This window comes from Gigantopelta aegis, chromosome 4, assembly GCF_016097555.1.
Source record: "Gigantopelta aegis isolate Gae_Host chromosome 4, Gae_host_genome, whole genome shotgun sequence".
Taxonomy (NCBI): domain Eukaryota; kingdom Metazoa; phylum Mollusca; class Gastropoda; order Neomphalida; family Peltospiridae; genus Gigantopelta; species Gigantopelta aegis.
This window is the reverse complement of record NC_054702.1, coordinates 104,863,322-104,889,192: the sequence shown is the minus strand read 5'-3', so window position 1 is coordinate 104,889,192 and position 25,871 is coordinate 104,863,322. Positions and strand designations below refer to the sequence as shown.

The 25,871-nt window shown below is 37.0% G+C and overlaps 1 protein-coding gene across 1 annotated transcript in view; it reads right to left on the bottom strand.

Moving 5' to 3' along the window:
• Positions 1 to 25,871, bottom strand: part of LOC121371657 (vam6/Vps39-like protein) — a 64,571-nt gene that overhangs the window by 26,343 nt on the left and 12,357 nt on the right. Inside the window, exons 12-23 of the mRNA XM_041497708.1 lie at positions 25,697 to 25,839; positions 25,017 to 25,151; positions 24,118 to 24,259; positions 23,488 to 23,574; positions 22,240 to 22,313; positions 21,419 to 21,538; positions 19,339 to 19,456; positions 14,058 to 14,186; positions 13,121 to 13,223; positions 11,957 to 12,002; positions 11,222 to 11,371; positions 9,578 to 9,712 (exon numbers count right to left, since the gene is read on the bottom strand). Coding sequence (XP_041353642.1) covers positions 9,578 to 9,712; positions 11,222 to 11,371; positions 11,957 to 12,002; positions 13,121 to 13,223; positions 14,058 to 14,186; positions 19,339 to 19,456; positions 21,419 to 21,538; positions 22,240 to 22,313; positions 23,488 to 23,574; positions 24,118 to 24,259; positions 25,017 to 25,151; positions 25,697 to 25,839 — 1,382 coding nt within the window. The remainder of the gene's footprint in view (positions 1 to 9,577; positions 9,713 to 11,221; positions 11,372 to 11,956; positions 12,003 to 13,120; positions 13,224 to 14,057; positions 14,187 to 19,338; positions 19,457 to 21,418; positions 21,539 to 22,239; positions 22,314 to 23,487; positions 23,575 to 24,117; positions 24,260 to 25,016; positions 25,152 to 25,696; positions 25,840 to 25,871) is intronic.

The following is a 25,871-nucleotide window of genomic DNA, read 5'->3' as shown; positions in this document are numbered from 1 at the left end:
ATGATGTATTTAAATATGTAAAAAATATAAATGTAGGACAAACATTTTTTTGGTTGTTTTTTTTTTTTTAGAAAATATCGCATTTTTTATGTTCGGGCTGTACATAATAAAATCTGTATGCACAGTGTAAACAAACGCTCTAATTTACGACAAGGCGCTTCACTTTCATTAACCTGGCTTGTAAAACAACATAAATGACTTGAGAGTATAATCAACTTTTAAACTAAATATATTTCTATTTGCATCAATAGAACGAAATGGGGTTATAGTATTTTTCTCTCATAAAAAAAAAGTAGCATATTATTAGGCCTATTGGTAGGGTGCGTTAGAGTAAAAACGACCACTCACGATACCCAAGTGATAATTTTCTTTTCTTTGGTACTACGTAATTGGTCAGTTTTGTAATTTTAGATGGGGAAAGTCTACTTAATCAAGGGTTTTACAGCATTATTTACAGTAATGAAGCAGGGCGGCTGATAATGTCCATTAACATTGTACTATAGTCGCGACAGGTTACGCCACAATACCCTGTGATCTTAAAAAAAACTGGCACGTATTTTGTACGTATGTCTAGACCGTGATAATCACTTACCTGGTCGATACCCTGCAATATACACCTGCCAATCAGGAATCACATGTGCAGGCCACGGAAAGAAAGGACCAATTAACTAAAACAAAACTCCGATTCTCAAGTCAGCCCGTGGATGAAACATAATAGTTATTTCGACACCGACAGTAGTGGTTTATTTTGTATGAACTTCGTGTTGCTTTGGGGCTTCGGGCGATGAGGAACGTTTTTGTGACGTATTCCGCCCGAAGATTAAAAGCATTATTTAAAATTATTATTGTTTTCTACACGTTTTTTAAAAACATATTTAAATACATCGTACTGAGATGTATCCTCATGCCAAATCCCATGTTTGTATATGCCATATTTAATTACTTATTGACGTTTCCTTCTTCGGACGGTGAATACAGATTTTGTTATGTAGGCCTACAGTCCTAACATGAAAAATCTGTTTTTTTCCAAAAAAATTAATAAATAAAAAATTCTACATTTTTGTTTTAACATATATAAATACATCATGCTGAGGTGTATCTTTGTGCCAAATATGTACAATGTACACATCGGCATTCGCAACCGAGGACTGTTTTTGTCTCCGGGTAACGTTCGGGCTCCGGGCTGTAAATAGGCCGACACCAAAGTACTATGCGGTGTTGGTGTCCAATCTTTTCTTTTGCGATAAAATACACGCGTCTTTCTTCGGATACAATCCTTTGGAAAACCATAAAAAGACAATCCCGATCGTTTAAACTGTTTATTTTTACACCCAAAGGCCGCGCAGTACGGCACTGTTGGACTGAAAAGATCGTAAGCCCCTTACTCCATATATAAACAGTTAACAACAATGGAAGAGTACAGCGGCTCTGACGTCACTTCCCTTGTTTTCCGAACGCTCACGAAGAAATATGCATAAATCGTACTTTGATACTGATGAGCGTAATTTCTTCATTTTAAGTTAACTACACATATTTTATTGTTATAAAGTTATTTGTATATTATTTTTATATCATTTTTCTTTTAAAATGAGCTATAATATGGTCTCGTGTCATGTTTCCTTTAATACCTTAAAAGAGTAAATCTGTTTACCAGTACAGTCAATGAACTAACATTTACTTTGCAAATATCCATTAAATGTCCATTAAACTGCTGGTATCACCATTATGTACACCACAAATTGTAATAGAACCAACCATGCATTAAAATAATTATGTCAGTACACTGTACTGAGTAGAGTCAACAACTGTAACAGATGAAATTGGATAAGAAATCGGGAATATATATATATACTCTTCAAAAAAAGAAACGCAAAAGGGTACAAATGGGTTATAACTCCGATTTTATGTTTCCTACCGGTTCATGCTTTGTGAATATAAGGTCATTGCATGTCCCAAACACATTCCCACGGTTACATTCGATAAAACGCAGCTACTGTACAATAAAGTTCCAAAATGTGAATATTCGCAAAAACGCAGCCACGTGCAAACCATGTCACCACTGCACGTGCGTTGTCTGCACGTGCAACATGAACACCGACAGTATAAAAGTGCAGGGTGTTCGCTTGCCTGACCTCTGTATCTGGCCGACAGTTGACAATCCAGGACATGCCACGTCTCAGTGAACCGCAGAGAAACAATGCCATCGGCCGACTAGACGCAGGCGAATCCAGAACGGCCGTTGCCAGGGCATTCCATGTGTCCCCAAGCACCATCTCCAGACTGTGGGACCGTTACCAGCAACATGGATCAACACGTGACCTCCCTAGATCCGGTCGACCACGGGTCACTACCCCCGGGCAGGACCGCTACATCCGGGTACGCCACCTTCGGGAACGATGGACTACTGCCACCTCCACAGCCGCAGCAATACCAGGTTTGCGCAGGATATCCGACCAGACCGTACGGAACTGCCTACGTGAGGTAGGAATTTGTGCCAGACGTCCAGTTCGAGGTGTCATCTTAACACCACAACACCGTCGACTCCGACTGCAGTGGTGCCAGATTCATCGACAATGGCCTCAACTGCAATGGAGACAGGTGTGGTTCAGTGACGAGTCCCGATTTCTGCTCCGACGTCATGATGGAAGATGTCGCGTGTATAGGCGTCGTGGTGAACGTTATGCGGCAAACTGCGTGCAGGAAGTGGACAGATTCGGCGGGGGTAGTGTCATGGTGTGGGCAGCCATCTCACACACTGGCAGAACTGACCTGGTCCACGTGCAGGGCAACCTGAATGCACAGGGCTACATTGACCAGATCCTCCGGCCACACATTGTTCCAGTTATGGCCAACGCCAACGCAGTGTTCCAACATGACAACGCCAGGCCTCACACAGCACGTCTCACAACGGCTTTCCTACAGAACAACAACATTAATGTCCTTCCTTGGCCATCGATATCCCCGGATTTGAACCCAATTGAGTATCTATGGGACGAGTTGGACCGACGCCTCCGACAGCGACAACCACAGCCCCAGACCCTGCCCGAGCTGGCAGCGGCCTTGCAGGCCGAGTGGGCCACCATCCCCCGGGACGTCATCCGTACTCTGGTTGCTTCAATGGGCAGGCGGTGCCAGGCAGTTGTCAACACACGCGGAGGCCACACCCGGTATTGACTCCAGATGACCTTGACCTTGGTGGTGTGTCCTATCACTTACTCACAATGGACTAGAGTGAATTGTGAACAATCCTGCAACATTTGGTAATTATCGGACTCACCATTCAATAATTAAATCAATTCTCCAAATGTTACGACAATGTGGTTTTGCGTTTCTTCTTTTGAAAAGTATATATATAGTACTCTTTTTTTTTATCCCACAACTCACTTTCCTTTCTCTCCTTTGAAATCTGTCTCATTTCTTCCCATCTGGCAACTCCTCCTATCTTTCAACTTCTTTCACTGTCCACCTTCACATCCCAATTCTTGTCTCTCCAACCGCGACAGTTGCTTGTTTCTTGTGGCTATCTGTGCCATACACATGCCATTCCTCATCAGCTTTTCGCTGTGGGCTTTGTCTGACCACTTCGGGGAGTGTTCAGTAGTTACTTCTGGCATTGTTTAGAGGCACTTGTAACCACCTACTATACACCCATTACTACTATACCAGCGGCCATTAGTTAGTGCCATGGGTCAGACCAGCTTTATTAGCGGCAGAGGATGAGGATGCCAGGTGGGTGCAGGGAAATACACGGAGACTGCACCCATGGAGGAAGTTGAGACAAGTAGATGAGTGTGGACAGCTCAGAAGACAGAGTCGGAAGAAACTGATGAGAATGATAGGCAGACGGTGATAGATGAGAAATATGAATGAATGTGTGAGCCAGCTTTGACGGGATTTGAACCACTGTCATCAGCTTGATTGTCTAGCAGCTTATCCACTAGACCACAGAGCTCACTAAGAAATCTGGAAAATATAGTTGTTTCTTCAAATCTAGGTTGGGGGAAGGGGAGGAGGCTACTGTGATTTTTTTCATCAAACAAGGACAGAAACGTTTTTGGTCACTGGATCTCCTCAGGAGTGGCTGTCCTCCTATAGTCGAGACACTAGATAGTTTGTTTTGTTTTGTTTAATGACACCACTAGAGCACATTGATTAATTAATCATCAGCTGTTGGATGTCAAACACTTGGTAATTCTGACACATAGTCATAGGAGGAAACCCGCTATATTTTTCCTAATGCAGCAAGGGATCTTTTATATGCACTTTCCCAAGGACAGGAAAGTACGTACCACAGTTGTGGTGCACTGGTTTGAACAAGAAAACCCCCAATCAGTTGAATGGATCCACCGTGGTGGTTTGATCCTGCGACGTAAGCACCTCAAGCGAGCACTCAACCGACTGAGCTAAATCTCGCCCCATCACTAGCTAGAGATCCATGAAATCATCCACTATTATGACAAATGCCCATTCAACTGCATCATGTATTACGGTTTTGTTGTTCAGGTTTGTTAACAATTTTTTTTTTTTTTAATTTTTTTATCCTTGCCTCACACTCAGTCATAATGTCCCATGTGAACTGTTCTGATAGACATGCAACCAGTTTAAACGTACGGTACACATGTAAGACGAAAACAGAAAGAAATCAAATGAAATTAATTTAGCTCAGTGGAATATATCTACTTAATTAAGTACAATAACAGGTGGGTGTGCAGTGATGGTTGTGGTGGTGGTTGTGGTGGTGGTTGTGGTGGTGGTGGTGGGTGTGCAGTGATGGTTGTGGTGGTGGTTGTGGTGGTGGTGGTGGTGATGGTTGTGGTGATGGTTGTGGTGGTGGTGGTGGTGATGGTTGTGGTGGTGGTGGTGGTGGTGGTGGTGGGTGTGCAGTGATGGTTGTGGTGGTGGTTGTGGTGGTGGTTGTGGTGATGGTTGTGGTGATGGTTGTGGTGGTGGTGGTGGTGATGGTTGTGGTGGTGGTGGTGGTGATGGTTGTGGTGATGGTTGTGGTGGTGGTGGTGGTGATGGTTGTGGTGATGGTTGTGGTGGTGGTGGTGGTGATGGTTGTGGTGATGGTTGTGGTGGTGGTGGTGGTGATGGTTGTGGTGGTGGTGATGGTTGTGGTGGTGGTGGTGGGTGTGCAGTGATGGTTGTGGTGGTGGTTGTGGTGGTGGTTGTGGTGATGGTTGTGGTGGTGGTGGTGGTGATGGTTGTGGTGGTGGTGGTGGTGATGGTTGTGGTGATGGTTGTGGTGATGGTGGTGGTGATGGTTGTGGTGGTGGTTGTGGTGATGGTTGTGGTGGTGGTGGTGGTGATGGTTGTGGTGATGGTTGTGGTGGTGGTGGTGGTGATGGTTGTGGTGGTGGTGATGGTTGTGGTGGTGGTGGTTGTGATGGTTGTGGTGATGGTTGTGGTGGTGGTGGTGGTGGTGATGGTTGTGGTGGTGGTGGTTGTGATGGTTGTGGTGGTGGTGGTGGTGATGGTTGTGGTGGTGGTGGTGGTGATGGTTGTGGTGGTGGTGGTGGTGATGGTTGTGGTGGTGGTGGTGGTGATGGTTGTGGTGATGGTTGTGGTGGTGGTGGTGGTTGTGGTGGTGGTGGTGGTGATGGTTGTGGTGATGGTTGTGGTGATGGTTGTGGTGGTGGTTGTGGTGGTGGTTGTGGTGATGGTTGTGGTGGTGGTGGTGGTGATGGTTGTGGTGATGGTTGTGGTGATGGTTGTGGTGATGGTTGTGGTGGTGGTTGTGGTGGTGGTTGTGGTGGTGGTGGTGGTGATGGTTGTGGTGATGGTTGTGGTGATGGTTGTGGTGGTGGTTGTGGTGGTGGTTGTGGTGGTGGTGGTGGGTTTCAGGTGTCAAAACCACCACTGCTTGAAGCAAATTTAGTTTTTTGTAATATATTTTCCGAGGTAGCATGACTCGACCCCCAAAAAACTTTGCTTTGCCCCTATTTCAGTTATTTTCCATACTATTTATCCATTACTTTAATGAAACCTACTGATTTGACATGTACAAAACTGAACCTGAGACCAATTCTGCATGTTTTCAATGAAACATAGAACAGAACAAAGTCCATCACATATTAACATGCATGATTTATGTAGCAGGACCAAGCAATATCTGTACAGATCTGTTATTCGAAAGGTTCAAGCTATTTTTAGAGTCATATTAATCACACCAGATGAATAACACCCTTGTTATGGCGGCACAATGAGTATACATTTCATCAGACATGGGGCACTAAAGCATAGCCAGAACATAACTGTGGAGGAAGAAGCAGAAAAAGAATGCACTTTGATCACCACCTGTGACTGTATACCACAGTGCATAACACACATCTCCAGTAAAACACATGTAGAAAGTTTCATCTGAATATTGTGTAATACACACTGCTTCAAGAACAAAACCCAGAGCAATATGGTTTTAATACATGTCAAAAAACATAATTTATAAACTGCCTTCAAACCATTATGCATTATTTCATAACTTTTATGATTTTATGGCTGTTACGGAAACAAAATTGCACATACTAAAGATGCATTCTCAACATTGCAAGTGCCGTATTTCACTATTTTAACATTTATTTGTGATAAATAACTACAAATTAATTGATCCCAAATATAATATTTGCATAATTAACTCAAGAATATCAAACTTGTAATGTGCACCCATTGGCAAAAAATATGAAGTACAAAATCTCCAAAGTGTATTCATTTAACAAGCAGCCAGTTCTTTGTCAATATTGGATTTTGCACTAATATAAATTTAGAAAATGTTAATAAATAAAATTATATGGATATGATTGTTGGTGGACAGGTCAATCAAGATATAATATACACATTCCACAAGAGAAATGAAGTAATATTTTTTGTCATTATGCATCTTTGATATTGCCTTTCTAATATTGAGTCTGAAAAACTAATGTGTTAATATGTGTAAGTTATCAAGTTGTGAAGCATTAAAAATTCTGTTACATCTTAGACAGGTACGGACTGGTGAAACAACAACTATGGAATCATCTTATGAAATTTAATGTGAAGTTTAATTAAACTAGTACTGAGATAAAAGATGTAATTAGACCAGATTCTAAAGATTATAACTGTTTTAGAGTTTATGCAAAACCTTTTCAAATTGCCTAAAGGAGGTTCATTCATATTCCAACCAGTATCATACGCAGCAGCTATCATAAGGTGAAGACTCAAGCATGGAAATGATTTGGGTTTTTTCTTTTCTTTCGTCCATGTTTATTCACATCTGGTACTGGATGTTGCACTTCTAAAGAAAGTAATACCCTTAAATTTAACAGTTTCAAATATAAAAAATAAGTAGAGAAGACAACAAAACAAACTTACCAACTGTTAAAGTTAAAGTTTGTTTTGACATCACTAGAGCACATTGATTTATTAATCATAGGCTGTTGCATGTCAAACACGCTACATTTTTCCATTAGTAGCAAGGTGTTTTTTATATGCACCATCCCACAGACAGAATAGCATACCACAGCCTTCAAAATACAAGTCATTATGCAATGGCTGGAATGAGAAACAGCCCGATGGGGATCGATCCTAGACAACTACACATTAAGTGAGCACTTTACCACTCGGCTACATCCCCCCCCATGACCAACAGAACAGATTACATTTAGAAAATAAACAATTGTTTGCAGTGAAAAATAAATGCAATTAATAATTCTGAAATCTGTCTAATGTGACATTTGAAAATGTTCATATCAGTTTGAGTCAGACCCCAAAGTCAGAAAACATTGTAACTTTCATACAGAAAATTATCTCAGTCAGTAGTCGGAAACTACATGAAAAATACAAGATCTTTTTGGAATGGCAATTATTTTGCATTTATACTTTATGATCACGTTTGGTCTGGAAAGTTTTTATACTGTCTAGCAGAATTTGTAGCTTGCCGGATCGAAATTTTTATATATATCGAACAGTTTGGAATTAAAACCATTTGTATTTATGTGCAAAACTAGGTCACTAAATCCACAATTTAGAAACAATCATCACAATAATAGAAGTTCGAAAAATATATATATATTTTTTCATCTTTACAATGATCCATGTTCGGTAATTAGATAATTTTTTGCATGAAATCAATGCCAAACATATGTAAATGTTTATGAAACTGGTTCTTGATTACATCTTTACCCAATATGATACTGAACTACACACTTCCAACATTGTTATTCATATCTGTAACCAGTATTATCTTGAACATCTACTGACTCCAACATGAAAATTACAGCAAAGAAAATTTAAATAGAAGACAGTTGAATGGGTACAGACATTCCTAAGTGATAAGCATATCAAAGAACATGCAATTAAAAAAGAGCAGTTGGGATGCAATAAAGAAAACTTTCAAGTTGAAAAGCAGGAACAGAGCAATGTTTATAAACAGTACAATGAACAACTTATGGGAAATGTACACAGCACTTTCATAATAGCTGTTTTATTAAATATTCCGCAGTCATTAAAATAAAATAGGCAAGTTTTTTTGGGGGTATCTAAAAATGGCAGTGACTTCTTATTTTCTTTAAAATAATTTGCATCTATTTTGGTTAGCTTGATAACAAAAAATATAAAATATAATTACTACATAAGATATTTACTTATTTGTTCAATATTCTACTTATATATTTATTAAAAGTTGTGCATACTCTGAATTTTTGCTTTGGTGAGATGCTATTTGTTTTTTCTAAAATTTAGCTTTTGAAAATTTATTCTCCTTATATTTTTAAATATTAATGAATTGGTAATACATATAAAAATGTATAACAATACATATAAAAATGTATAGCAATACATATAAAAATGCTGACTTGTTAAAACTAAATGAAACAAGCATTCTGAGAGTATTACTAAAGCAATATATGTTCCCGACCAAGCCCACCATTAATTTACCGGGTACATTTTGTAAATCCAAGGGCCATAACTCTGTGACAAATGAGTAAATTGCCATGAAAGTCAAACGTGATCTGTAACAGTACACGACAAAGCTATACACAAACTTTCCGCTCAATATGTCAAGGCATGGTCAAAAACCCCATGCAGAATTGTTTTTGTATCTCCTAAGCTGAAGGACCATAACACTATAAAACAATGGGTAAATCGTCAGGAAAGTCAAACTTGATCTGTAGAAGTACATAATAAACCTATACAAAACATTTCAGCTCAATACGTCACGGCATTGTCAATAAAAAAATCTAGAAAACTATATGTAGGACTGATGGACAGACAGACAGACAGACAGCTATAGTCTCCTCCAGTTGGACCGGTAGGGTGATTAATAATGCAGTTCAAGACAAATGACATGGAGTAGTTGAGACAACAAGAATTTGGTGGAATTAAATGTCTCGCCTACCATAAACCTTTTTGGTGCTCTGTGATGAACATCCACAGGTGCAACTATAAACCAAGTTTCACAGAACTAAGACTTATAGTTTGTGAGAAACCGATCTAAACGGAAAACTTTCACATTAAACTTTAAAGTTGATGCTGCTGCTGGAAAAGTAATATCTATATCTCACCTTTTATTTCATAAAGGTGAGACAATAAAATGAAGGGAGCTAACCTGTAGGTTCTCGGCATACAACATGCTTTTAAGGACTTGGTCCTGTCGATGCTGGGACGCTCTGTGTTCCATAACATTCTCCAAATACACCAAGATATCGCGCACTCTGGTTGTTGCTGGCAACAGTTCTAGTGCCTATAATATAAAAAAGTGACAGAAATCAGCAATCTTTTGTAGATATACAAAAGAAGAAGAAATTGTGTAATTATTATTGCTAGCAGTTAAGAATCTGTTATAATTAACTTTTCTTTGCGTCTATACACTTTATGGCAATCTGATTGGTCCAGAGGTGCTTATTTTTTTTCGTTCATATCTCGATGAACTGAAAAGAAATTTTTTAAGCCACGCTTACTAACCCCCCCCCCACTGACTCGCACTACCTTTGTGCAACAAGCTGGATTATTCAGGCAACCATATTTAGATATTTTGAAAAAAATACACGTGAAGGCTACAAAAGCAATAATAAAAAAATGTATACGATAAATTGATGAAAAATTCTATAGCAGACTAGACATGTAAATCTATACACATTGATTTAACAAAGATAAACAAACAAAAAAACACCTCTTCGCTAACCAAGACATGAGACTAGGTTGATGACCAAAGAAATCATGTAGGAAACTTCCTGCCTGTAACTTACTTGTAAGCATGTTCTACAACTGTTGGCGAAAATTAAACGGTCCCACCGACAGTATAAATGTTAGACATGTTCCTTTCATTCACCTTCATAAAATATAATCTAAACATGAATAGGACAATCCCTTCCAATATAATGAAATGATCCGTAAAAATGCACAGCAGCTAGATGAAATGGCGTCGCTTATCAAAATGACGTCATTTACCAAGTGATGTCATTTACTAAAATCACTTGATTCAAATAATAATGAATGAACGTTTGCATTCTTACGCAACATAAGTATCAATAAAGTTGAAGTTTACACAAACAATACTACAGGCGTATTTAAAGCTAAACAAAATAAATTCAGATATGTATTGTTAAAGTATGCATATAAATTTAATTATAAGATTTGACCCTAATTATTTTTTTGTTCATGCAAGTATGAACCGAAAAAACGAAGTGCACACTTTTGTACGACCCTCTACGCAGAGTCATACAATGTGCACATCGTTTTTTTTGGTTCATACTTGCATGAACCAAAAAATAATTGTGGTCAATTCTTAAATAATTTAAAAAATCAAATAATGAAATACCTCAAAAGTCTTGAGTTATCATTCACAATAGGTGTACAAACAGAAAGATTTAAATTTCTATAATTAAGGATTGTCTGTTATTTCTTTTACATTTATCGGGTTATGAACAAAAAAAATCATCAGTAAACTGTATGAATCAGCAAAGCTGTCCTCACATAACTTTGCAAATATTTTGGTTTTGTTCATACCCAGATGAACATGAAAGAAATAACAGACAATACTTATAATTAAATTTTACACAAACCTACTAATAATAACACCAAAAATTCATTATAATTCTAAAAACAAAATAATGAAATATCCACACACCTCAAAAGTACATTTTAAGCTATTACACATCATATCCCCATCCTATCCCAACTTACAAAAAAACAACAACCCCTAAACAAACCAAAGACGACAAATAGTTTCATTTAAAAAATGTCCACTTACTTTAGTAGTTTCTATTTTCCAAGCATGATCTTCGAGTAACTTGAGTGCTGCTTCCATGTTTGGCTTTGCCTTGACACCCTGACCTGGAGCTATCCCTAACGCAGACGGTTCTGGTGGCTGCAGGTACATCTTGAGCAAGTACGTGTAGACCTGAAACAGAGCACAGTATTAGTCATTTAGAATCATTCACCATTAGGGAACATTATATAGCAAAATGACATCATTCTTATAAGCAATAAAATATCACATCGAAATAAGAAACTGTTCGAAACACCTTGATTTAACATTATTGGCTAGTAAGATTTAAAAAACAAAAACTATAGAAATATGATTTTAGTAATTAATGAAGTTTATAAACCAAACATTAATAGATGAAGTTAAAGAACTAAATAGCAATTCTTTAATTCTGAAATAAGCCAACAAGTTAATCCTTTCAGATGATCACAGAACAAGTTGTATTACACAACTTTCTTTCAATGCTAAATATACAGATAAAAATAAAAATGAATTAACAAAATGTGGAAAAAAATTCTGAGACTTAAATAGTAGGTAGTTTTTATGAACTTTTCGTCACAATCAAGGACAGGAACAGTTCTGAGTAAAATCTGGAGCTTTTTTTTTAATAGTGCTAAAATCCAAAATTCAGGAGAATCTGGAGCATTTTCATGTCTGACTATTACTGAAATAGCCCCAAAGAAAATGTTGTGATAAAAATGCTAGAGCAGAAATACTTACATCTTTGTTCCCTTCTTTATCCTTATTGAAGTTTTTCTCACAAAAACTAAAACAGAAATAACAACACACATGAATATTATACAACTTCCAGTAAATTCCTATGAACGGAGTAACTGGCAGTGGAAAATATTAACCTTTACTCAGAACCTTTTTGTTTTTACCTGTTCAGTAATATCCCAGTAATTGTTACACATGATTAAGTGCATGATAAGAAAGTATCTATCTGCACTAATATAAATGCTTTTGATATAATTAGGAGAAAACAATCACGGGGTAGAAATTGAGGGGTAGAAATTGACTGAAAGTCCTGCTAGACATTCAGTCTGGTAAGCTACAACTTCTGTCAGCCCTAATCACAACCTGCTGGACCCAACATGATTGACTCAGACTGAAGTGTGAATGTAAGTGTACAATAATTGCCAGTCCGATGGGACAACAGGCAAAACAATTCAAACTCTCCAGTGGGGAAGGAAGGAAGGAAATATTTTATTTAATTATGCACTCAACACATTTTATTTATGGTTATATGGCATCGGACATATGGTTAAGGACCACACAGATATTGAGGGAGGAAACCCGCTGTTGCCACTTCATGGGCTACTCTTTTCGATTAGCAGCAAGGGATCTTTTATATGCACCATCCCATAGACAGGATAGCACATACCACGGCCTTTGATGTACCAGTCGTGGTGCACTGGCTGGAGCGAGAAATAGCCCAATGGGTCCACCAATGAGGATCGATCCCAAACAGACTGCGCATCAAGCGAGCGCTTTACCACTGGGCTATGTCCCGACCCATCCAGTGGGGATGGCAGTATGTTGACTTCTGCAATCCTACAAAAATCTATAAACAGATTTTTACCACAGAAATGTTTTATTTCATTTTAACTTTATTTTCATGCTCATACCCAATTAAGGTTCAAGCATGCTGTCTTGGACTATCTGGTTGCCCGTGAAGAACATTGGGTTTGTGGTTAGTTGTTAGTGATTGGAAAAAAATGAGAAGTCGATATAGTTGTCTTACAACATCCCACTGACCTGTTAAAACTCACTCTGGGTGAGAACTGTTTCCAGGATACAAACCCAGTACCTACCAGCCTGACATCCTATAGCTTAACCATTACACCAAAGTTGGCAAATAATATTTAAAAAAAATGTACTCACTCCTTTGCCAGCTCTGGATCTTGTAGAATATGAACATAAATGCCTAATGCATGCTCATGTCGACCCAGTCTTCCCAGCAGTGTTGCTCGTTCAACAAAGAATTCTAAAATGAAAAGCAATAACATTGTCATGATATTAATAAATTTAGGTATCGTTTCTCGGTTTAAACATCTCCAACCACTGATTTATTAACTTCAACAAATCCTGACACCAAATTATGAACCAGAAATATCAAATATGAACATAAATACTAACGATGTTTGCTTTTTCTAATCACTCTGAACAAATTAAAATAATAATCAGTTAACTTCAGATGAGAAATATCTTCTTTTTAAAAACATTTTAGATATTTATGTTTGCTGGGGTTGGTTTTTATTGGTGTTTTTGTAGTTTTTTATATCCAGTAAAATTTATAAATCTCAACTGAATGAAAACACAAAAAACTGTCAATTGAGTAAATTGTTGATCCCACTTAAATGGATTTCTCTTTATAACTGATAGCTACAATAAAATTCACCTCCTTTCCTGGCACAGAGGACCCAGAATTAATGAAATTCCCAAGTTAAATAAACATCTATTGGCTTATACATATTTGAAGACTATTTGGTGTGAAAGGAGATTTCAAATAATTGGCTTAGTTATTTCCTTTTGTGTCCCACCCTTTGTGTGTGTGTGTGTGTGTGTGTGTGTGTGTGTGTGTGTGTGTGTGTGTGTGTGTGTGTGTGTGTGTGTACGTGCGTGCGTGTGCACTGTGTAGTGCTGGTCATTGTATGTGTGTGTGTCAAAATGACCAAATTCAAAAAAAATTCTCTGTGTACCAAAAAAGTTATCTATACAATCTGGTTGAAAATGGTCAAGTTTTGAACAAAAAGTTAATGCATGATGCACGTCAACAGACATAAATGGATCGTAATAGGTCACATATAGCAGTACTCACTATCTAGAGGAAAGCTGGCTAGCAGTCTTTCTGGAATATAGCACTTTGATTCCTGCAGGAAGTCAATCAACTTGCGTCGGAACTCGCCGAGTTCACCAGGTTCCTGGCCAGCTTTGCATGGAGGATGACCTGTGAAACAAATGAAATGAAGTAAATTTGTACAGGGTTAATAACACTGTGACTTGGCTAGCTTTTTATAATAAAACAAACACAATACTATTGTAAATTAAAACAATTCTGTGCTTAATTTGGAAGTACAATTTTAAAAAACCCAAGAATTTCTGTGGAATTAAATTAAATTAAAGGACTAAACTATGAGTCAATTGACAATAACAAGATCGAATAGAATCAACTTGTAGTAGTGTACTGGCAGTAACCAGTGGGAATTTCCCTATTAACTCAGTTAGTACAAAGTTAACATGGTTTGATTCCCATCAGCGGAGTGGAAGTTGATTTTTTTTGTTACAAAATTTAATGTGTCCTAAAAAGGAATAAACTACGAGTCTAGAGTTAATGTGTAAAAGATAGGACTAAACTATGAGTCAACAGTTAATGTTTACAAGACTGAACTAAACTATAAGTCAAGAGTTAATGTCTACAAGACTGAACTAAATTATGAATCAACAGTTAATGTCTACAACACTGGACTAAACTATGAGTCAACAGTTAATGTTTACGAGACTGGACTAAATTATGAATCAACAGTTAATGTCTACGAGACTGGACTAAACTACGAGTCAACAGTTAATGTCTACAAGACTGGACTAAATTATGAATCAACAGTTAATGTCTACAAGATTGGACTAAACTATGAATCAACAGTTGTCTACAAGACTGGACTAAACTATAAATCAACAGTTAATGTCTACAAGACTGGACTAAACTATGAATCAACAGTTAATGTCTACAAGACTGGACTAAACTATGGATCAACAGTTAGGGCCAATTTCATATGTCTGGGTTTCATAACACCAGGTTATATGAAAACCTAGGTTTAACACTGGTTTACGTAAAACGCTGAAAAACTTGACTAAGACATACACCCGTGGTGCATTTTACATGTGTGTGTTTTACCCGTGTTTACAAAACCACGGTTTTTACATGGGTTACCTGCAGATTTGGAAAGGGACATAATCGAGAGATAGCTTACACATCATCACTTTGTAGTTGAAACTCGTTACCGGTATATTATTAGCATTCGCGTTCGAGATGGGGGATTAGCTACCCCCCCTCCCCCCCCCCGAAGTGTGGAGCAAAATTTCACATTCTGTCAAAAATGATGGACATGTTTGTGCAAAATGGGCTGGCCTCAAAACATTTCACTGTGTACTTCCATAATTTTACTTGCAATATTAGTTATAATCCATGTCAAATGCTTACAGAACCCTACATAGCTGTTGGTAATAATGCAAATATGAATAAACATTCTTATTGGCATTTCCCTTTAATTCTAACATAATATTAAAAAGAAAAGATGGAACGCGCATACGCCTGATGGCACCGAGAAAATTTTGGTCAAATTTTCAAAACTGTGGGCCTATATCAGCTTTTTCCCCCTTTATTAAGATGAGACAAACACGAAAATATGTCACTATAAGACTGCAGTCTATGATAGACGTTTATTGCTTTGATACCGGTGGTAACCGATCAACTTCCAATGCTAGTACTCCACGATTTCGTCCACTTCATACAATGAAGAAAATGTTTATTTTTACTAATTTAGTAAATAACTATATTTATTACCTCAGTGACCACTCTTAACAGGGAAAATATTTTTCATATTTTCTGAATGAGAAATATTCTGCAGTGGTGTGATGTACAATATTACTGGATGATTTGACGCTTACAAACCAATGATTTTGTCGGTACTAAATATAACATCATCACGATTTGGCACACACACAAAATGACGTCATGTACTTTGATGAGTTTGTGTTCACGACTGTTTTAATGTTAAATTTATAACAAAATGTCATTTTAACGCAAATCATTATTTATATTTTTAGCAGTATAACGATAATTTTTGTTTTTGAAAATTATCTGTGAACGTGATTAAAATGCAAAGTTATAGCAATACCCAGAACAGTGTGTAAAGTGGTTTACATTGTTTCTATAGCCTACATGTACGTGCATGTGCGTCTAAAATAAAGTCGTTTAGAGAAAACATAGCTGGGGTAATAAACAGAATAGCAAACTCAGTACCAGTAGTTATCAAATTTATGTTCCGAGTGAAATACTTTTCATTTGTCACTCGCTAAAGCTCGTGACAACTAAAAATTATTTGACTCGGGACATAAATTTGATAATAACTAGTATCTCATTTATTATCCTCTATATATCTCAGGCACTTTGTTATTCGTTCACCTCGAACATGGTATAGAGGTGGATCTAATTGTACAGTCGTGCTAAAAAAAAGGCAAAAGGGCATCTTGTCTAAAGGGGGATGGGGTTTGAACCCCCACCCCTCTACCCCCACCCTGTATTCGCTTCTGTAGTGGATTCAAATGATCTCTAAAATACGTTCACATTTCATGGCTCTGCAATACTGACGTACAACACAATTTTGCTGCCGAAATTATCCATGAAGAAAAGTTACATTGAGCAAACCCAGCGAAAAACCACCTCAAGGGCAGGTTTAAACAAGCAATACAATTGTGACCCAGTGTTAAACTAGGATTACTGAAAACCAGACATGTGAAATGCACAGTAAACATGACCCAGGGTTTAACCTAGGTTTAAACCATATGTTTCCAAAACCCACCGATAACCTAGACATATGAAATCAGCCCTTAATGTCTACGAGACTGGACTAAACTATGAATCAACAGTTAATGTCTACAAGACTGGACTAAACTATGAATCAACAGTTAATGTCTACAAGACTGGACTAAACTATATAAATCAACAGTTAATGTCTACAAGACTGGACTAAACTATGAATCAACAGTTAATGTCTACAAGACTGGACTAAACTATATAAATCAACAGTTAATGTCTACAAGACTGGACTAAACTATGAGTCAACAGTTAGGGCCGATTTCATATGTCTAGGTTATCGGTGGGTTTTGAAAACCTCCCCCTTTAGACAAGATGCCCTTTAGCCTGGGTTTTTTTTTTAGCATGACTGTATAATTAGATCTACCCCTTCACCATGTTCGTGGCGAATGAACAACAAAGCGCCTGAGATATATAGAGGATAATAAACGAGATACCAGTTATTATAAAAATTATGTCTCGAACCAAATAATTTTTAGTTGTCGTGAGCTTTAGCGAGTGACAAATGAAAAGTATTTCACTCGGGACATACATTGATAATAACTGGTACTGATTTTGCTATTCTATTTATTACCCTAGCTATGTTTTCTCTAAACGCCTTTATTTTAGGCGCACATGCACGTACATGTAGGCTATAGAAACAATGTAAACCACTTTACACACTGTTCTGGGTATTGCTATAACTTTGCATTTTAATCACATTCACAGATAATTTTCAAAAATAAAAGTTATCATTATTCTGCTAAAAATATAAATAATGATTTGCGTTAAAATGACATTTTGTTATAAATTTAATATTAAAACAGTCATGAACGCAAACTCATTAAAGTACATGACATCATTTTGTGTGTTTGCCAAATCGCGATGATGTTATATTTAGTACCGACAAAGTCATTGGTTTGTAAGCGTCAAATCATCCAGTAATAATGTACGTCACAACACTGCATAATATTTCTCATTGAGAAAATACGGAAAATATTTTCTCTGTTATGAGTGGTCACTGGGGGTAATAAATATAGTTATTTATTAAATTAGTAAAAATACACATTTTCTTCATGGTGTATGAACTGCACGAAAACAGTAAGTACTAGCAATGAAAGTTGATCGGTTACCACCAGTATCAAAGCAATAAACGTCTATCATAGACTGCAGTCTTATAATGACATACTTTCGTGTTTGTCTCATCTTAATAAAGGGGGAACAAGGCGGTACAGGCCCACAGTTTAGAAAATTTGACCATACGTTATATCGGTGCCCTTAGGTGTACGCGTCCCATCTTTTGTTTTTTAATATTATGTTAGAATTAAATTGAAATGTCAATAACAAAACGTTTATTCATATTTGCATTATTACCAACAGCTATGTAGGGTTCTGTAAGCATTTTTGCATTATTACCAACAGCTATGTAGGGTTCTGTAAGCATTTGACATGGATTATAACTAATATTGTGAGTAAACTGATGGAAATACATGGTGAAAAGTTTTGAGGCCAGCTCATTTTCCCATTTTTGACAGAATGTGAAGGTTTGCTCCACATTTGGGGGGTGGGGGTGGGGTGGGGGGGTGGCAGGGCGAGGAGGAGGTAGCTAATCCTCCATCTTGAACGCGAATGCTAATAATATACCTGTAACGAGTTTCAACTACAAAGTGATGAAGTGTAAGCTATTCCTCGCTTATGTCCCTTTCCAAATCTACGGGTAACCCATGTAAAAAGCCTGGTTTTGTAAACACGAGTAAAACACACACATGTGAAATACACCACGGATGTATGTCTTGGTCAGGTTTTTCAGCGTTTTACATAAACCAGTGTTAAACCTAGGTTTTGATATAACCTGGTGTTTCGAAACCCAGACATAATGTCTACAAGACTGGACTAAACTATATGAGTCAGCAGTTAATGTCTGCAACACTGGACTAAACTACGAGTCAACAGTTAATGTCTACAAGACTGGACTAAACTATATGAGTCAGCAGTTTGCTTGATTGTAAACATATTTTATTGTACAAAGAACAAAAGAATTGGGCACAAGTTTGACAACTTACGAGGCCCTCTTCTATATTCATACAATATACCGTACTTGGTGACCTATATTACATAGCTGTAAATATGAACTACATGTATACATTCAAGGATAACCAGTGGAAGGAAATTTATTATATACAAAAGAATGTGAAGGAAAGAAAAACAAATATGATACATCACATGCAGTTAAATTCGCTATCACATTTACAAATAATCCTTATGGTAATTTAAATAATACTTTATAAATCAAAACGACGAGTTTTTTTAATATATTAAAAAAAAAAGAAAAAAAAAAGTCACCAGTTAATGTCTACAAGACTGGACTTAAAACTACGAATCAACAGTTAATGTCTACAAGACTGGATTAAACTACAAATCAACAGTTAATGTGGTAGAAGACAGTTAATGTGATTAGGACCGGACTAAACTATAAGTCAACAGTTTATGAGTAAAAGACCGATTAATCTGTTTGTCAAAGGTTTACCTTCTGGAAGAGCCTCCAAGTATTCCTCCATTGGACCTTGGATCTGTTCCCTGTACAGGTGCACCAAGCGGTTGTGGAACTCAGGGGTCGTATCATGCCACTGGAAGATGACATGTTCCTAGAAAACAGTACAATATTTTAATACTTGTCTACCAACGTTAATCTTAAAACCATTATAAAATGACAAATGCAGTTTGTCTTTTGATATATGTAAAAGGCAGGGTTGGACACGAACTGATCTACTAAAAAGTTGAAAACAAATATTAACACAAAATTATACACATTTAATTTATCCGAAGGAATATTTAATTAATCAGCTACATTATTTCTGTTCCTTACACACCCGTTGGTGAGAACATCATGCGTTATTTTTGATAACACATAGGTACGTGTGTTAACAATTTCAAGACATATGACTGGCTGCTCCTACATGTAAGTGATGACCAGGTCACCAGTGCCATGCATCCAATGAAAAATAACACAGTGGAAATAGATTACATTGTGACATATAGTTAACCTGACAATCATGTGTTTGTGATGCATAAGTTAGCTACAAGTGCAACGGCTGTAAATAACTTTTAGTCAAAAATGATGTTAAAATTTGCTTAAAACCTGGTTTCTGAGGATAAGTAAGAAATAGAATAATACATTTGTGTCCGTTAGATAACATTTATCTCACAAGACATTGTTTAACAACATTTTAAAACAACCCATGAGATAAATGGTATCTAACGGCCACTCATATATTATTCTCTATATTTCAATTATTAATGTTATTTTGGTATATAACTGATTTTGAATTATGGTTTGCACATTTATAGGCTAACATCATATGTTTAAACTATTAAAAAAAAAAGGGTTATGGTAGTGAGCCTTATGCCCCAGTCACACTGAGAGATACGACAACGTAAGATAATTTATGATCGTCTGTGACAGCCGATCGCGGACAATCATAGAAAAGTCACCAGTGGTTGAGGATGGTCTTGGGTGGTGGCACGACCGAAATCAGTTGCAGCGAGGTTTTCGAACATTTTCCAAAAACCTGGCTGCGACCAAATTGATTGTATCTTGTCGTAGGAAGGTCGTCGGTGCTCGTATGATGATCTTGCCACAGGTAGTGGGCGGTCTTACGCTGTCGCGGTGATCACGCGACTCTCCAGTCTCACAATTGCTCGCGCGACTTGTCGGGCTACCGTACGACCATCGCACGACGATGCATGACTAGTAGTATGCCTAGTCGTGCGACGGTCATACAATTAGTTGTGACTTGCCGTGGGGGGGGGGGGGGGGGGGGGGGCGCATATAAACAGGGGTAGATCTGTCTGGCAGAGCGCCATATTTATAATTGCTTAACAATCGCGTGACCAGTCGCAAGTTGCCACGATGCATTGCACGACCAGTCGTGGGTAGGCATACGACTGGTCGTTGACAATCGTAGGTAGTCATGGGTGATCGTAAGACGCACGTGTGATCAGTTGTGCGATTAGTCTGCGACAAGTCAGCAACAGGTCCCATAGTCTGACCGTGACCCATCAATCGCAGAAAACAAGCCCACAACCGTCCTTGATCGCACAACCGCCGAGGTCGCAGACAATCGCAACGTAAATGTGACTGGGGCATTAGTTGAAGAGGAAAGTAAACACAGTGTTTATTGCATGTCAAGAAATCCACACAACTCTGCCTTCAGAAGGTCAACTGCTATGCAACGTTTTCTTCAATTTTAATTAACAGAACAAAAGGCCATAACTATTGGCAGCCTACATATTTCAAAGCATGAATAAAACACTGCCGTTTACAATAAAATAATGCACAGAGCTTAAGAAGTTGGATAAATGAGGTATTGATTACTGCTGATTCCCACATTATATATATATCCGATGCCAAATGCAACATCCCAGTGATATCTAAAAGAATATATATATTCTGACCTTATCAAATGTGTTCTTAGTCAATTAATAATAATACAAAACATAAATATTACCATATCATATAACAAAACAAGAGGTGGCAACCAATATGCAAGAAGTGGGGAATTTATTAATGTTTTTTTTAAAAGGCTTTATTTTAATGCTTTACTCACCAAATATTGAATGGCTAATTCTTTTCCATTGGTTTCTAACTCTTTTCCAATTTTTTCTAAATATGCCAGTACTATATCTCTTGGGAGATTCTCAACTTCAGGGAGATCTTCTGTAAATATCTACAAAAACAACAAACAAATCCAATAACAAAATACTTACATTTTATTTTATGATAATATTTTTTAAAATCTCACATTCAGATGTGATCTTATTCTTACTACGGAAACAAAGGTTAGAAAAAAAGAAGTTTGTTTAACGACATGACTAGAGCACATTGATTAAGTAGTCATCATCGGCTATTGGATGTTAAACATTTGGTAAATCAGAGGAAACCTGCTACATGTTTCCTAATACAGAAAGGAGTCTTTTATATACACTACAGACAGGAAAAAACATACAATAGCCTTTAACCAGTTGCGGTGCACTGGTTGGAATGAAAAAAAACCCCAATCAGTTGAATGGATCCATCAAGGTGGTTCGATGGTGGGAAGCAAGCACCTCAAGTAAGCACTCAACTGACTGAGCTAAATCCTGCCCCCAGGTTAGAAAAAGACTGCCGTTAACAAACCGGGCTAGTACATGATGGCATTCATAAGAATTTGCCTCAACACCATAATTTGCTAAGCAACCTTCAGTGAATTCTACACAATTTCTAAAACATAAAACTAGTTGCTAATAAATTTTCTGTTGGATTATCAGCTATCACTAATCAAACTTTTGAAAACAAAATATTTCCTGTGATGCCAAAAAAAAAAGAAGGGAAAAAAGAAGAAGGAAAACCAGCAAAGAAACACAAGCTATATGTGATAAAAGATCTTACGTTGAGTCCATCTTCTGGGTGTTTTTTAAGAACCCACTCGGAGTATTCCAGTATGAGATTAAGATGCTCAGAACCTTAAAGTAAGAAAACAACACTGTTGAAAGTAATACCGTGTCATGTAAGGGCGAGCAAGTACTCACAATCAATTTCAAAACCTTAAAGTATAAAAACAACACTGTTGAATGTAGGTAGTACTAAACCAAATAACTTCCGGCTGGGTCAAAGTTCGAGGTGCACCCAACTTTTAATAGAGAAGTGAACACCACAAGTCCTGTGATTGGTTATAAATGTGAGTGTGTTGGTTGTAAAAAATAATAGTTTCATCTGGGTTCCAAAAAATATGCAATTTTTTTTCATCTAGTACCAATGTGTCAAGTAGCCTTGTGCTTGAAACATGTATGGGGTACCTGTAAAAAAAAAAATACTATAATTTTGTGCGGAACTAGGGTAGTCATAGACACTACCCGTTATCTCAGAAACGAGCAGCTTGACCCCCAATTATTTCTGATTCACTTTAAGTGTGAGGGGTGGTAGTATTTATATCTGTGGCGTTTATGTCGATTGATATGCTGCAGGTAGGAGTTTTAGCCACATGTTACTACTGTCGTCTATGGGATTTGATTTGGTAGTATACACCCTGTAATACCATACGGGAGGGCAAGAACATGCGATTAGTTGGACTGTGTTTCCACCTTATCCTCTTAATCATTTCACTAGTGAGAATTTCATTATACAGCCATATAACTCATCACCCGTTTTAACAACTTTCTAAAAATTCAGTTGTGCAATACACCAGTCCATACACATGGATTTATAAAACCATACTTATTATCATACTGTGCTAACATACAGACCAGATCAGCATATTGTTGTTTGACTAGAAATAAATGATGGGAACAGATGTACAGAAGTGAGACAATTTTGCCACTGGATTGACAACTCATAAAAGTGAAAGTCAACATAAGAATGAAATAAAATGTGATACATGTACAAAAATATTATAAATGTAAGCAATGGCATCCGACAAGACTTGAACAACAGTTGTTAGATAACGAATACAGTGTTGTTTGAACAGTCACTCATATTATTGAAAATTGTGATTGCTGAAAGAAGCAAAAAGAAATTAATCAAACTAACAGGTTTAAAAAACACCCCTATAATTTACAGCAAAATCACAGAAATGTCCTTTCCTAAAACAATACATCATTTCGAATGAGCTAAAACCAATGTGAATACGTGGAAACTGACCGAGATGTTGTAGATATTGCACTGTTCGATCATGGCCTTTCAGAGGGGAGTCAGGTCTCGCAGCTTGCTTCATTAAAAGGCTTAGAGCTGAAAGATAATGCCAAAATATGATTTACTTCACATGATTAATAGCAGGAAAAGGTTTGTAGGATTAAATATTCTTAAAGTCAATGACCACATTTTTTTCTAGGTTATATGCCTTTCCTTTTGTGTAAAATGAATAAATTTGAAGTTAGTAGAAGAATGAGGTGACCAAAACACACTGGAAATGCCAAAACTAATAATTTAAACAAGAAGTTGTTAGTAATACATAATTTAATATTGAAATAAAAAGATGTAATAATCAAAACTATTTTACAGACACACTATTTCCAGACACACCATAATATTAATACAAATATATATATAATGAACAATAACATTAAGTAAATCATGAACATACACACCAGAACTTGCACTATTTCCAGACACACAATAATATTAATACAAATATATATATAATGAACAATAACATTAAGTAAATCATGAACATACACACCAGAACTTGCACTATGTCCAGACACACCATAATATTAATACAAATATATATATAATGAACAATAAAATTATGTAAGTCATGAACATCCACACCTTTTTGATGTAGACCTTTCTTTTGATAGAGGATGATGAGTTCAATGTATTTCTCTTTCTTCTTGAGCACTCTCTCACTCTCCTCCACATGACAGTTGTTGTCTTTCAGTCGGAGTAGTGGGGCCACCAGGGCATCATTCGTCTGAAAATCAACAACACATCATTACAACCCATGTAGTTGCCCACAGCAATTGGCACTGCCATGGAATCTAGAATTCTCCAAGGCACCTCCTTTGCTGTGAACTATATTCATTACTTTTTGTGGACATTTTTTTAATTACAGGGACTGCACTGCAAAGTAAAGGGTAGAATGCTAGCCTGTGGTTAAGCCGACTAAGAATGTAAATTTAGCAGGATTCCATGCTTATGCATATCTCAGATTTTGGTTTGGAAGTTTAAAATCATGATATGGAATCCCAAAATATCTATATTATGTCATTTTACTATTTCATTGTAATCCTAAAAATTAATACCCAAATTTAATAATCCTCGTTCGGCTTGTGCTTTTACCATTCCAAACCAGTACCCAACATATATCTATGGGAGTAACTTAAGCAGTAGCAGCATCTTTCCTCTATCACTGGCCCAAGTGCTGAAATAAGCATATGTTAGACAGCAAACAACTGTAGCTTAAAATTTGCTGAGGTGTCGTTAAACAAATATTTCTTTCCTTCCATTGACAAGTACACTGATAACACCACATTTAGTTTTATAATATTTTTTAACTGTTAGGGTTTTATAATAAATAGTGTAAAAGATTTTTTTTTAATTTTAAAGGTAGTTTAAAATATTTAACGTGATTTAGCCTAGGTCAGAAACTACATAAAGTAACTGGTATTTATTAATTTTTGAGCTGCAGAACCTATGACTTGAATGTTTTGCACCGAGTGAGTGAGTACCTGTAGATAGCACTTGAGTAACGTGGTATCGATAATCTGACTGAGCTGTTTCTTCGACCGGATCGTCACATTTCCTTCAACTATAGCAGTCGTTTCCATTTCCTTATTGATGTCCTTAATCAGTTGATTTCTTTTCTGAAATTTTTTTAGTTAAAAACAAAACTGATTTACAATTTTCAGTTGTATAGTTATGTATTATTTTATAGTATCATGGGTGTATATATATATTATATACACATTTACACCCATGATAAAATGTATCAAAAAGCTCTGTCTGCATTACAGTTAAGCTAATTTCATCCAAGGCCATATCAGAAGGGGCAACGGGCAGTTTCTTCCATGGAATTACAAAAAAGTGCCCAAGCATAAAAGTACCAGTAGCCTCTTTGTCCAACTAATGAAATCCCTATATTACTAATACTTAGTTTGTAGCCTCTTTGTCCAACTAATGAAAGCCCTATATTACTAATACTTAGTTTGTAGCCTCTTTGTCCAACTAATGAAAGCCCTATATTACTAATACTTAGTTTGTTTAGACTAGGTACGATTCCGATTACTAGATGTACAACTACAAACATTTCACGTTCAACTGCAAAATATGACGACATGATTAAACATTGTTGTTGATATTCTGCATTTGTAAAACTCCCACATGGATAAAAACATGACAAAGAACCTACATCAGTGAGGTAGTCTATAAGAGAGAGCAGTCCCTTCTCCAACTCTCCTCCTTCCAGATTAGGAAGTTTATTTGGATATTCCAGCTGGCTTCTGAAGTCTTGAGGCAGAAGATTGGGATACAAGCCAATCACATGACTAGGATCTGAAAAGAATACACTGACACATATGTCTGAT